Here is a 14321-nt window from a genome sequence, read left to right on the forward strand (position 1 = left end):
CTCTACCTGGTTCAATATTGAGTATAGTTGAGGGTAGTTCCCCCTCCCGGCTTTTAAATCCCAATTGAAACTGTACGTTGGTTTCCGGTGGTGTCATGCCTTACGCTAGCCAATAGCTGTTATTCAGACCTCACAGCTTTAGTGCATTCTGGACACCTCTGCCATTTTCCATCAAAAACAACCTACGGTTTACAATTTAAGATTAACCATTTGATTTTTTAGATATATCCAAGGAAAAGGGTCTGCTTAATACTATCAGCTATTATGACGTTCAGACAATAAGAGGATAAAATAAATATTTTTAGTTTCTTCCATTTCCCAAATAGTAATATTTCTTTGCCTTTGGTCATTGCTACAAATAAAACAACTTGTCAAGGTTTCCTTTTGGCATTGATCAAACCTTCTTTTAAAATAGTCATTGTGATTTGTACAGTCATTTCTCCCTTCTTGTGGAGTTGTTTGTTAACATTCAGAGTCACGCACATAATGTGGTTTCACTTTGTCATTATTGCCTGATGTAAAATCTATGTAAAAAGTATGGCATTTATGAAGGTGTTACCCTGAGATGTCGGCGACAACACCAAGCTTCGAAATAAGGACAATCTAAAAATAAAACATACACAGAGGAAGTATATAAAATTTATTGTTTATTTTTCCACAAGTAGCTTGTGGCAAACATGTTCTTGTACATTTGAATTTATTTACTGAAGGCAAAATGTTCTACATATACACTCAAACACACATTTACACATATACACGTGTACAAATACACACACATATGTACACAACTACATATTATATGTGTAAACAAACTTGTATGCTACATATGGACATCTAAAATGACAAAAAATATCAACATATTTGCATACCATAAAAAGCATGCTTAAAACATTTGTGCTTACCTTTACAGCACATATGTTGAATGCTCAATATATGTTTATTTAGAACATAAACATGCATGTATACATATATTCAAACAGTATGTATGTACAGTTCTGTTTTACATATGCCTACATTGGGTGTCACATTGTATGAATACAATACATTGTATGTAAACTTTATGCATGAATATTGTATATATATTATCTCAGGCCAAAAAAGACACTTTTTGTTTCCTGTTACTCAATCAAGTCCACCAGATTAAAGAAAATTCAGACATAAATTTTGTTTGCTTAGCCTAAAGGATTTGCAGGTTTGCCATCAATAAACCAAATGTGAATTTTAATCTTGTCTTTAAGGAGAATAATCAGAATGACCCAAAAGTTTCAAAACTGTTGCTAATTAAAAGAAACAAAAAATAAACAAAATCTTTTTTTTTTGCCTCAGTAACTTTCCAATTTCACCCAATAAATGTCATGTTTACGCATAAAAGTTCATTCAAAGAAGGCATAAAGTTCTACACACATTAATAATCGCACGTACACATACATACATTCATAAACACATCTACACATATGTTAATGTGTAGAATTACATGCTACTTGTTCAGTTTGCACCATGAAAATCAAACAATGGTAAATGGTTTTACAATAACTTCATTGCTTTAAAAATAAATACTGATATGTCATGACCACTTTTTTAATATTTGAAATTGACTTATCAACATTTTAGGAAAACTTAAAGATACATTTATATTATATTTTCTTATGCCAAATTTAAAAACTCCAAAATATTATTTTTTTGCATTGAATAAACAAGTCTGTCTTTGAGAGTAAAAACAGACAGTCGAGAGGTTGCTTAACACATGTATGTGTATGTGTAGATGTGTACCTACACATACATGTAAAAGTGGAAGTAAAATTTCATACTTTATTTTCGAAACATTTATTAAAACTTGTACTTGTATGCTTGCTGATTCAGACATAAAACAATTTCCTTGTACTTTCTTATGTGACATTTTACATGTGCATAATGTACACATACCTCGATGACGTAGTGCACAAAAATAAGTCAACAAGAATACAAATTTGTACAAGAAATGTTTTGCAACCTCTTTTATAGCAACACTAATTTTCTGATGGAGTGCATTTTTTTTTATAACTTTTTATACAGAGAATTTTTGTTTCTAAAATAAAACCATAATAAAATCATCTCCTATCCTATTTTTTAAAAAACATACTAGAATTAGTATAAATGAGATACATTTATGAAGATCAACACTTTGCAATTTAAGAGAAATATATTCTTAAAGCACATGAAAAACTTGACATTTTTGCTACACATGTAAAACATTCATTCTGACAAAACATAATAGCAACAACAACAACAATAATCAGATTGGAAGAACAAGATTTATAAACAATATTTTTAACAGTTTAAAGACCAAAAAATAATTGCTTTGTATTCCACAAAAATGAATATAGCAGTACATAACATAATATTTTATTAAGTGACATTACATACTTTTCCAAAACATGGCAAAACAGTTTTCCATAAGTGACATTACATAATTTTCCAAAAAGTGGCAGAACAATTTTCCGTAAGTGGCATTACATAAATTTGCTAAAGGTGACAAAAAAGTATTAAATAAAAGGAATTACATATTTTTCCTTAAGTGACATAACATATTTTCCTTAAGTGACATAACATATTTTCCTTAAGTGAGATTACATTATTTTCCTTAAGTGACATTACATTATTTTCTTTAAGTGACATTACATTGTTTTCCTTAAGCAACATTACATTATTGTCCTTAAGTGACATTACATTATTTTCCTTAAGTGATATTACAAGATTTTCCTATAAGTGACATAACATATTTTTCAAAATGTGGTAAAATAGTTTTCCATAAGTGACATTACATAATTTCCCCAAAATGACAAAACATTTTGTCTTAAGTTACAATACATTTTTTCTTAAGTGACATTTCATAATTGTTCAAACAGTGACATAACATTAAAAGGTGGCAAAACATAATTTCGAATAAGTGACATTACATGATTTTCCTTAATGTGACATGTTATTATTTTCCATCTAATGGCATGACATAATTTTCCATTAGTGACATTACATAATTTTCAGTAAGTGGCATATGGCAATTAATGTGCTTCCATATGGGCATTTATAAGTGTTTTATAAATGAACCTCATCAAAAAACATATCTACAAAATAATAAAAAAATAATTGCAGTATTTCAAGAAAATGTGTTCTTACCAAAAAAAATAGTTATATAATAAATTACATTTTTTAAGCAATCATTGTGAAAAACTGATAAAACGATACTTAAGTGAAACAGACTTTCAGATTTTTCAAGAAATGTAATTCCACCCACTGTAAAGCTACATCTCAGCTAATGCATGAAAACTTGATAATACTGATTTAAATAACACCTAGGTTTTAAAATACACATAAAATGCATGGAAGTTTCACATTATTAAAGGGAGATTACACATTTTTTGAGGAGTTGAAAACAGTCATAAAAGCCAGTAATGAAACTTTTCTTGATCTTTGGACAGAGGTTGTCCATTTAACACGATTTTTGAGAAGCTGGGAGCATACATTCAAAGCAATTACTGAATATTTTCCTGATCTTTTGACAGAGACAATCCATTTAATAATGCAACTACTTGTATTTGCTGTTCTTGATTTCTAAAATATATAGAAGATAATTGTTTGCTCTGTTTAAGATCATCATGTATATCACCAAATGAGCACCGAAAGTTATATTCATTACAGAAATCACATCCTTGTTATTGTGTCCCAGCCCTGGGCACCCTGATTCGAATCCGAGAGGAGGCAAAAATTTAAAAACAGTGAAAAACATTTTGATTTCAAAAATCCTATTATTCGATCAACTGAGTTTTTCAATTGATTACTGGCAACGGGTCAATGGCAAAAACGTATACCTTGCTTAAATGAAAGCACATACGTATTATGATAATTCACGAGAGGTCTAAAAAATGTAAAGCTGCTTTCATTAAATTCATAAAATATCACCAATCTTCAAATACAGAAAAAAATAATTACAATTGATACATGAGGATTTTTTTAATGATTATCTGTCTGACAGACATAACTGAGTTATGATCGCCATCCAAACATTTTTATTTTCATCTAGCATGTCTTTCCTTGATAATTGCTTAAATAGTTTTAATACATTCCCACTCAAAGACAATATAATCTACCTTTAAAAATGTATTGAAAATTAAAGGCACAAGTTTGTATAATGTATTTAAAGTCACGGGAAAAAGCACATTTTTAGTTTTGTAATTTATGTACACATAAATATGTTAAATTATTTTCTTCTAAGTTCATACGTATAAAAACCATAATCCTAATTTGGAATACAAGCAAACAAACTAGTTTATTTGGTTATACATCAAGAAGAGAACAGCGGAGCGAACACCAATGCCTGTCTGTAATTTTTCAGTCAAAAAAGGGGAAATACTCAACATAAATTGAAACCAGAGTTATGGAACTTGATGGTAAGTTGTATCCCTGGCAACTCGTGTACAAAGTTTCATTTGAATATCTTGAATGGTTTTTGAGTTATGGCCATGGTTTAATCTTTTTCACAATAAAAATAGCAAGCCTATATCACAAAAGCTCAATCTTTTTTCTTTGAAAAGCAGAAAAGCAAAAAATTCAACAGTATTTTATCAAATTGCTATAATGATTTTGGTTTTTTGCACGAAAACAATAAATATTTTCCACAATTTTGTAGTGAAAAAATGAGGATTTTTTTAACAATTCTTTTTATTATTTAAATTTTCATCTTTATCCAATATGCTTTTAACCTCAACAAATTGATACCAAATAAGTTACACACACATGTCATCCTTCAATGCTACATAAAAAATTTAATGAACAAATATAAATAATAGCACATCAAATAATATAAAATAATGCAGACATTGAAAAAAGCATCATAGCAATCATAACCCTAAATGTACAACAGTTTAACATTTTAAAATGTTATCATACAATTGATCTCTGCAAATAAAATATGTATTTTATATAAGACATAAAAAATATTAAATGTTACTAAATATATACAAATGACATCATGATACTATTTATAGAATGATTCTATTTATAGAATGAGCTTGTAAGTTCATCAAAGTTCATACATGTATACAACTTCACACTTCCGTCAATAATTTTTGTATATTTTTTCTCAGATCTACAAACGATATTTCACTGAAATTGTTTGAATCATAAATACATAGTTATAACAGTAAAAATCAAAATTTGGTACATAGTTATTTCACTAAAAAGGAAAATGGCATTCTCAACCACTAACGAAACTCATGGTACTTCAGCATGCTTTCAATTCACACAAATATGTAGCAAAATAACGAAAATCTGACAAGATTGACCACGATCTTAATCAAAACAAGCCCATGAGGAAGTGGCTGACCGTGGGAATAACGACACTAGCAGTTTGTTGTAGCCTCTTTACATGTATATTACAATGAACCAATTCTTTATTTCTTTCTCAGTTACTAAATAAAATTCATGGAAATTTATGAATTAGATATAAAATTCATGGAAATTTCTTAACAAGTTTCAAAATTTATGGAAATATCCGACCTAGATTCAAAATTCATTGACATTTCTAAACAAGATACAAAATTCATGGAAATTTCTGACCTTCATTCAAAATTCATTGACATTTCTTAACAAGATACAATATTCATTTCTGACCTTAATTCAAAAATCATGGAAATTTCCAACCCAAATGCACAATTCATGGAAGTTTATGATAATGGCACAGATTTTTAAGCAATTATTGTTCGGAAGAGCAAATCAGCACTCGTGATGTATACCTACAGCTTTAAAGATAGAAATCAATTGATTAATGTAATTAAATTAAACAATAGACAAACAGCAATGTGCATGAAAAAATATTCAGTGTGTAAAATTATTAACATTCAAAACAAATTCTTGCCTGATACTTTGTTTTGGCTTTGACAAATTCATTTCCAAATTCAGTGTAATGTGTGCAATAAAACTTATACAAACACCATAAACTATATCTTTGTAAGCAATCAAAATAAACCATTTTGTTTCTTTAACTAAGGATTTGTTCTAATATACCTAACATGTTACAGAAATTATATTCAGTTTACACTTCGAAATTCCGCTGCCAAAATTCATACCTCACACAGAAACATAAGTTCCAACCATAAGGAAAAACCTTGAACACATCCAGCAAGCACTTAAAGGTCAATACAACTCTTTTCATTAATGCAAGGCAAAGTTAAATGTTTGTCCCGCGGAGAGCACTCGGTATCACATCTCAATCAGTGAGATGTTGCTGCCACTTTCACAAGCAAAGAAATGTCAAGTAAAACAAACCCACGCATTTGGCATCCTATCGAATAATTTCATGTCACTTCTATTCAATACCAAATTGCAGCACAACCTTTTTGACCTCATTTCACTTCTATGACCTTGACCTTTACAAGCATAGCAGTCCATATCTGCTTTTAACCCTGTTACCAAGTTTGAACACTTGGCCATTCTACTTATTTTCAGTCCATAAGACAAAATTGCTTAAAGGTATTAAACTTATTATATGTTTGATAGCCTAAAATGGCTATTCTTTTTGACTTCTTCCAATCCCTTTAAGCTGTTTACTTTTGCCAAACCCTGTTTTATTGTCTATTGACTTATAACCGCAGAGATCACTCCAAAATTGGTGTATAGTAACCTCAACACTTTGTGGTATGTAGCCTTATGTTAGACGAGATCACTTAGTCATCAAAATCGTGGTTTCACAAACCTTACTTTCATAAACTTATCAGTTTAACTCCAAAAAAATGGTGTACAGTAACCTCAACACTATGTGGTATGTAGCCTCATTTAAGCGGGCCGATCCAACTGGTGCAAAGCTGTTAAGGCTTTACATTCGTGCAAGAACCACAACACGATGTTGTCTCCTCAGTTGCTGGTCATTATGGTTTCAGTTTATTTTATTGTGGGTTATTTTATTCTTGTGGCTCATTTTATCTTTCCTGCAGATTCTGTGTTGCTATGGTTTCCGTTACCACCATGGTTTCCCTCCGTCTGGTGGGCACTGATAAAAATTAAACATAATTGTTAAAATATATTTTTTAACATGAATATGTTGACTCATATTTTATTTATTTTCCTCGCCCTAATTTTTTGGTAAATGGATGTTGGTCATTCTGAATTGGTCAAAACTGTTCCCTTTTCAACATCACATTTCTATTTTGTAAAACCAGTCTGTAGGGACACACCTCAACATTCAAGGAGCATTATCTAACATAAAGTTGACACCAAAGTATTCTTTCAATTGCAAAGAATACAAACTATCATTGCATGTGAAACTGGTTGCTTCAAAATATATCATATTACAACCCAAATGATTCAATATTCAAATCTATCGTACAATTAACTCTTTTATGGGATGGCTCTTGAACCATTTTCTATTTCAGTATAACCAGGCATGCCAATGCAAATTGGCAAAAAAAGAAATGAAATAAAAGGATTCCCATCACACTTCATACAAAAAATGTATAGATCAGGTAAAAGGCAACAGTTTTAATTTAAATGTTTTGTGACCAATAAGAGGCAATCAGGTGAAAAGAGGAAAATTGGCATCCCTGTATAATAATGTTTCGCGACATATTGACAGTTGTAAATCCTCCCCATCCAAGTTCATTGGTTCACACAAATTAGGCTACAGAACATAGATAATAGCTAAGAGGGACATTACAAACCTTTGGTGGCACAAAACTTAGGCTACAGAATATACATAATAACAGTAAGGACATTACAAACCTTTGGTGGCATATTGCCCTGTTGTAGATCCTCCGCATTTACGTTCATTGGTCGGCCCGGTATATCATCGGCTTTTTCCTCCTCCCGCCGCTTCAGACATGCTGCTTTGGGATTTAAGTTCCTCTCTAAAACACAAAGTAGTGAACAGTAAAAAATAACTCTTTTGGATTTGGATGTCTCTCCAAGCTTACATGAAGGGCAGAACAATTGAAAGTGCCTTCTTGGGATTAGCTGATTTTTAAAGCTGCACTCTCACAGATTGACATTTTTTTTGTCTCAGAAACAGCTGATTGTGGCATCTATGCCTTAAATTCGGTCATAGAAAAACAATTTCTAGTCCAAAATGGTGCATTTTGGGTGTATTTCATTACTTTTTATTCTCCTATATTGAAGTTTAAAGTAAACATGGGGCACACCCCCAACCTGGATCCACTAATCTTGTTAATGCATTGTTAATAAATATAGACAAATTGTTGGAACACTAACTTCTAACTTGAGTTTCTAGCTTAGATATAACAGTCGACAACAGTGGAGCTGTCCCATAATGCATTGTTTATGAACACAGACGAATTCTTGAAATACTTGAAATACTAACCTCTAACTTGAGTTTCTAGCGTAGTTATAACGTTTACAGCCTGCTGAAGCACCATGAGTTTCGTTAGTGGCTGAGTTGTACCACAATGTATTGTCACCATTGATCCGAGTTCCTTAAAAGCTTCGTTGATGTCACGCACTCGGACTCTGAAAAAAAAATCATTTTATATTTTAAACAATTCAATGATTTAAGAATTACAGAGATTTTTAGGGGTGTGAACTTTCTTGCAGATGTATAATGGATATTACCTTTTTCACATATAATGGACATTATCATTCACATATAATGAACATAATCATTTTCACATAAACTTGATATTAATAGTTTTTACACATAATCAATATTATCATTCACATATAATTGATAGTATCCTTTCACATATAATGGATATTATTCTTTTCACATTTGTCAAAATGGAAATTATCCTTTACACATATAATGGATAATAATATTTTCACATATGATGGATATTAATCTGTTCACATATATTAAAATGGAAATTATCCTTTACACATATAATTGCTATTATCATTTTCACATATAGCATACATTATCATTTTCACATATAACAGGAATTTCATTTTCACATAAAGAGAACATGATCATTTTAACATATAAAGGACCTTACCATTTTCACATATAAAACCATTATCAATTCCACATATAAAGGACATTATTATTTTCACATATAAAGGACATTATCATTTTCACATAATCATAATGGGAATTTTTTTCACATGTAGTGGACATTACCATTCTCACATATAGGGGACATTACCCTTTTCACATATAAAGGACATTATCATTTTCACAGGATAAACTGACATACCTTTCTCTGTCATTGTTAGCTTGCCTCTTCTCCTTGGTGCTATGAAGTGTAAAAACAGTTTTACATTGACGTTCACCCCTTAACATGTACATTTATGTCAACATCCCATGACCATATCAGATTGATTCTATATTTAGATTGTGTCGCCTATTTATAGCACCTATCAAAGTCAAACAAATTTTGTGATTTATTTGGAGCACCCATCAAAGTGAAATTAATCACAATTATATCAATTTCATTAAAAAGGAGCTAGATTTTGAAGTTAATTAAAAATATGATCAGTTTAGTATGCCACATTAATATGTAAACCAACAGCATTTAAATTTAAAATAAGCACGACTGTGTAGTAACTTGAGTGATTTATCTCATGATCAAACTTTGTCAAGAAGGTATGCCTAGAAACACTGTCACCAACTTAAATGTGGATTAGACAATAATTTATTTATTATCTTTACAAATTATAAAGCTATAGTTTACCATAAAAACATGTGAGAGATACTTTGGCGATCTTTTAACAAGGGCGTATGTGACTAAATGTATCAATTAAAAAAAAAGATTTTTATAAAGGCTAACATTTTTTTATCTGTACCTGTTCTTTTTTTAATTTTAATATCTAGTCAAATTGGTTAAACTTGATAAAGCATTAAAATTAAAAAACAAACAAATGGCATAAACCTATATTGTGCGCATTTCAATCTAAAAAACCTACTGACCAGACGACCCCACTAAACATAGAATCAATTTGGCATGGCCGAATTCCCAAAACCAAAGCAGACGTACCTTTCACGGTCATTGTTCGTTTGTCTCTGCACTTGTGTCCTTTTATATGAAGTAAAAGAACAGTTTGAAGTGCAGTGATTTCATTGGTCAAATTTTTTTAACAGCCTGTTTGGAATTTTAAGCAGACTGAGAGTAAAATTTGAAAATGTGTGTTTGGAAATTTAAGCAGACAATAGGTATTTTTTCTACTGCCTGTGATTTTCCATATGGAAATTAAAGCAGACAAAGTCAAAATGCTTAACAAATGATAAAGTTGGCATAAAAGCAACATTTAACTATAAATATTTGACAGAATCGGTAAAATTGGTCCAAAAATGGTATTGTTTGTTTTAAAACAGAAATATATTGGGGTTTTCTTATATTTCTCAAGGTAACTTTGCCATTTAATTATGGGTAAAATTGACACTTTTTTACATTGAGAAAACGACCATTAAAAGACAGCAAATTTCACCAAAAATACACTGCATTCAAACTGTTACTTTAGTAAAAATGGTAATGTCCAATTATCGACACAAAATGATAATGTCCATTATAAAATAATAATAAATATATAACAAAAACTGAGAAGAAATTTGATTTTGATAGGAAATGTTTTATAAATTTTGTGCCAAAGTTTGATAATCCCAGACTTAAAACTGAAACATGTTTACGAACAATGCACGGGAAAGAAATGGAAGTTTTGGTATTTGGGAATTCTGTTGAAAGAAATAAAAACAGTAGAATGCAGTGATTTTTTTTTAGCAAAATTTGTTACATAAATATAATGGACAATACCAATGAATATTTTACGGACATTATCTTTATCATTCGATTTATAATGGACATTATCATTTTTACAGTTTCAGATATTAGGATTAATTTCCACAGGATAAAATCGACATACCTTTCTCTTGCGTTGTTCGCCTGTCTCCGTAATCTCTCCCGTTCCGCCTTTGTCTCCGGACTTTCATCCTCATCTCCGGAACTGAAAAATAAATCATTGACTCTAAACAACGTAAACATTCCGCTGCTATGCAAAATATAATTCAACAACTTTAATGATGACACCAAAATCGGATATTGAATCAAACTATGTTCGCCTTTGATTATTTTCAAGTTTGTTTGACAAAAACGTTGACAATAATTTTAATGTTAAGGCCTGAAACGTTTTCTCATTGATTTATCAGGTTTGAAATTTTGTCAGCACAGCAATATTCCAGGCATAGTGTTATTCCAGACATACACAGCATTACGCCCTGCACAGCACCATGCCAGTTCCCTATTCAATATCATTCTATTTGTAGGCAAAAGTGCCTGATTATTAAAATGTCTCATAAATTGCATTGAATTCATGTCTAAAGAAAACTACTTTTAAAAACGATTCTAATGCCAAATAATTAAGAACCTTTCATTATATACTAAAGCATGCAAAATGCATATATATACATTACATACCATGGCCATTCTTAAGATATTTTGTGAATTGCTAAATAAAATCAGCCCCTGCGCAAATGATACATTTTATAATGGCAAAGAGCTGTCAGAAATGCTGATCAGAACAGTAACATGCACAGTGCATTATTGCATAATGATTACAACTGTTCAAGAGTCAGTAAATTGTATGTATTTTTGCTTTCCATACACTGCCATACTATCATCATATTCTATGATTCTATGGTTACGTTTTTATGACATGCAATAGTCTTGAGGTAAGTACACCCTATCTCCAGACATTGAGCAAATATGCTCCCGTGGGTAAACTTTTTCCCATTGGTATTTGCAATGATAAACACATATGTGCCAATGGGAGAAAATTTTCCCATGTGTATTTTTTTCCCATTGGTATTTGCAATGACATGCACATATTTGCCAATAGGAGAAAATTCTCCCGTGTTTATTTTTACCCCATTGGTATTTGCATTTATATGCACATATTTGCTAATGGGAGAAATTATCCAAACGGGAAGAAATTGCCCCTTATGTTAAATCTTGTCATATAAACGCAACACATGACTTCTATGGTATGTAAGTAAAAACTTGCCATGCAAAGTATAAAGTGAGTACTTAAACACAAAAGTTAATAACACTTAACTTGACTTGTGAGTTTCTAAATCAGTTCGAGTCCGAGTTAACTATATAACCACAACTACACACAAACTACTTGTACTTTTGAAAGAAAAAGATGACCGGTATTAAACTTAATATAATGTCAAACATGTTGGTTACTTTTTATTTCATTTTTTTCATAGGACATGGTAAAAGGGCTTCAACATAATTATGCTATCATCTTTTTCAAAGCAATGAATATCGATTTCAAAGTATTTCTTACTATTTGTATGGAACATTTCTATCCAAAAAACTACTTCTAACAAATCATGTACGATAGTCTGAACTTTAAAGCTTTTGATTCTGATTTCAGGATTAATTCTGAATATTTCTTAATATGAACATTATTGATATGCAAAGGAACATCTAAAATCTCCAAACTATATGCAAAATACAGACATGTTACAAGTACGATTATATGTAGCTATCTTGACGACCAATCATTATAAATTTGAAATATATATGGAAGTCTTAATTTTGTAATTCATGCAAATAACACAGGGAATTTCGTATCCACCACAACCTCATTAATGGAATTAATTTTTACCTTGTTGAATTGTTTAATAACTGGCTATTTCATGCAAAAACACAGGGATTGATTTGTTTCACCACACCCATAGTAATCATGTAGTAATTTATGTGTAAATCATTCTTTCTCCATAGTAACCAACATGTTACATAACAACAGATGGGTAACCATAGCAACTATCTTACCCATCAAGGTCATCAAGGGGGTCGTCATGGGAACTAAAAGATACAAGATGTCATTAATAATAACAAATAAAAAAATGGAGAATTTTCCACCCATTTGTTGAGAAAAAATAATTGCCTTCTATATTAAACATTCTTTCATTAATAAATTCTAAACCAATATTTTCAAACAATCAATTTATACAAAACTAAAACTGATACAATCAGTTATTGATTTGTAAACACTTTAACAGTTTATATAACATATTCATTTCATCATAATAAAAAACTTAATTTCACCTTTTTCTTTCAATTATTTGAATTGAGAAGCAATAATTACCTTCAAACATCTGTTTGCAAATAAACTTAGCAAACCCCCACCCACCCAAAGCTCCAACCAATTTCGAACAGTAAGTTTTCAGCACTTTGCAAAGCCTTATTTCAGGCTTCAGTTTGAAGGGTCAGTTTGGGTGAAACCAATAGAAACTTAACGTGTATGGATTCTTTGGAAGTGTATAAGGACACCCCTTTGAAGTAAGTTTCATGTTGATACATGAAAGAATGTTTTCAAACAGTGGCAATAGCAGGCAGCTTCTTTTCATGTGTTAGGTCCATTGACAGGTTACCACTTAGATTATTCGAAATTGACTTGGGTTTATTGGACACAATTATTTTCGGAGCAAAAGCATCAATCAATCATTGCTCCAATGCCTTGAAATGCTAAGTTCATTTGCAAACAACAGTAAAAGCAGTCTATTCTACTGCATTGTGTTATCATATTGTTTAACACTGTCAAATTCTGATTAGTTTATTATCATTCTTTCAATGTTATAAATAATAATCTTTTGACTTCAACTACTGCACTATGTTTTAACTTTGTTCTCTTTTTGATAAGTTTATTATCATTCTTATATTCTTGATAAAATACTAGAGGAATATCTTATTGGCCTAAGTCAAAAAGTAGGTGCAATATTTATTTTTTTGCATTTTTTTTCTTAAAAAAACATATGCTACAAAAAGAGGAATTCAAAGGCCTTTTAATTGGCTATCATGTTAACAGAGACGTATACATATAACTCTCAGGAGAAAACAAAACGTGCATGATTCATAATTCTGACCAGTTGTGAAATAAGCAATTAATAAAGCAAAACATCCACATTATGCAATAAGCGATCTCCTTTTGATAATTAAGGCTGCATTATTAAAGCCACAAGATTCTTTATAAGCCAAGATTTTGCAAAGAAATCAATCAATCTTCATGATTTTTAATAGATATCATGTCTCATTCTTCTTAAATTGAACTGTGATAAATAATCAAGAAATAATAATATATGAGATGTAGTATTGTAAAAGGTGAAGTGTTATATGAGGTGAAATATATAATGAGGTGTAGTATAATGTATGGTGTTATATAATGAGGTGAAGTATTATATGAAATATAGTATTACATGAGGTGTAATATTTATGAGGTGTAGTATAATATGAGGTGTACTATATTGGTGTGTTATATTATGAGGTGTAATATTATGAGGTGTAATATTATGAGGTGTAATATTATATGAGGTACACTATCATGAGGTGTGCTATTATGAG

General features: G+C 30.6%; 1 protein-coding gene across 8 annotated transcripts in view; it reads right to left on the minus strand.

Moving 5' to 3' along the window:
* Window positions 1–627: 627 nt before the first annotated feature.
* LOC128221219 (transcription factor 12-like) overlaps window positions 628–14321 on the minus strand; it is a 95573-nt gene continuing 81879 nt past the window's right edge. For 2 of the 8 annotated variants that reach the window (XM_052929729.1, XM_052929727.1), the window contains 6 exons: window positions 12753–12785; window positions 10837–10917; window positions 9174–9212; window positions 8345–8490; window positions 7750–7874; window positions 628–7021 (listed from right to left, as the gene is read on the minus strand). In XM_052929729.1, coding sequence (XP_052785689.1) covers window positions 6989–7021; window positions 7750–7874; window positions 8345–8490; window positions 9174–9212; window positions 10837–10917; window positions 12753–12785 — 457 coding nt within the window. In that variant the 3' untranslated portion in view covers window positions 628–6988. Of the gene's footprint in view, window positions 7022–7749; window positions 7875–8344; window positions 8491–9173; window positions 9213–9953; window positions 9993–10836; window positions 10918–12752; window positions 12786–14321 lie in introns of all 8 variants that reach the window. The other 6 variants (XM_052929734.1, XM_052929732.1, XM_052929728.1 and 3 more) reach the window with 5 other exon arrangements.

Source organism: Mya arenaria, chromosome 16 (assembly GCF_026914265.1).
Source record: "Mya arenaria isolate MELC-2E11 chromosome 16, ASM2691426v1".
In the NCBI taxonomy this organism is placed as follows: Eukaryota; Metazoa; Mollusca; class Bivalvia; order Myida; family Myidae; genus Mya; species Mya arenaria.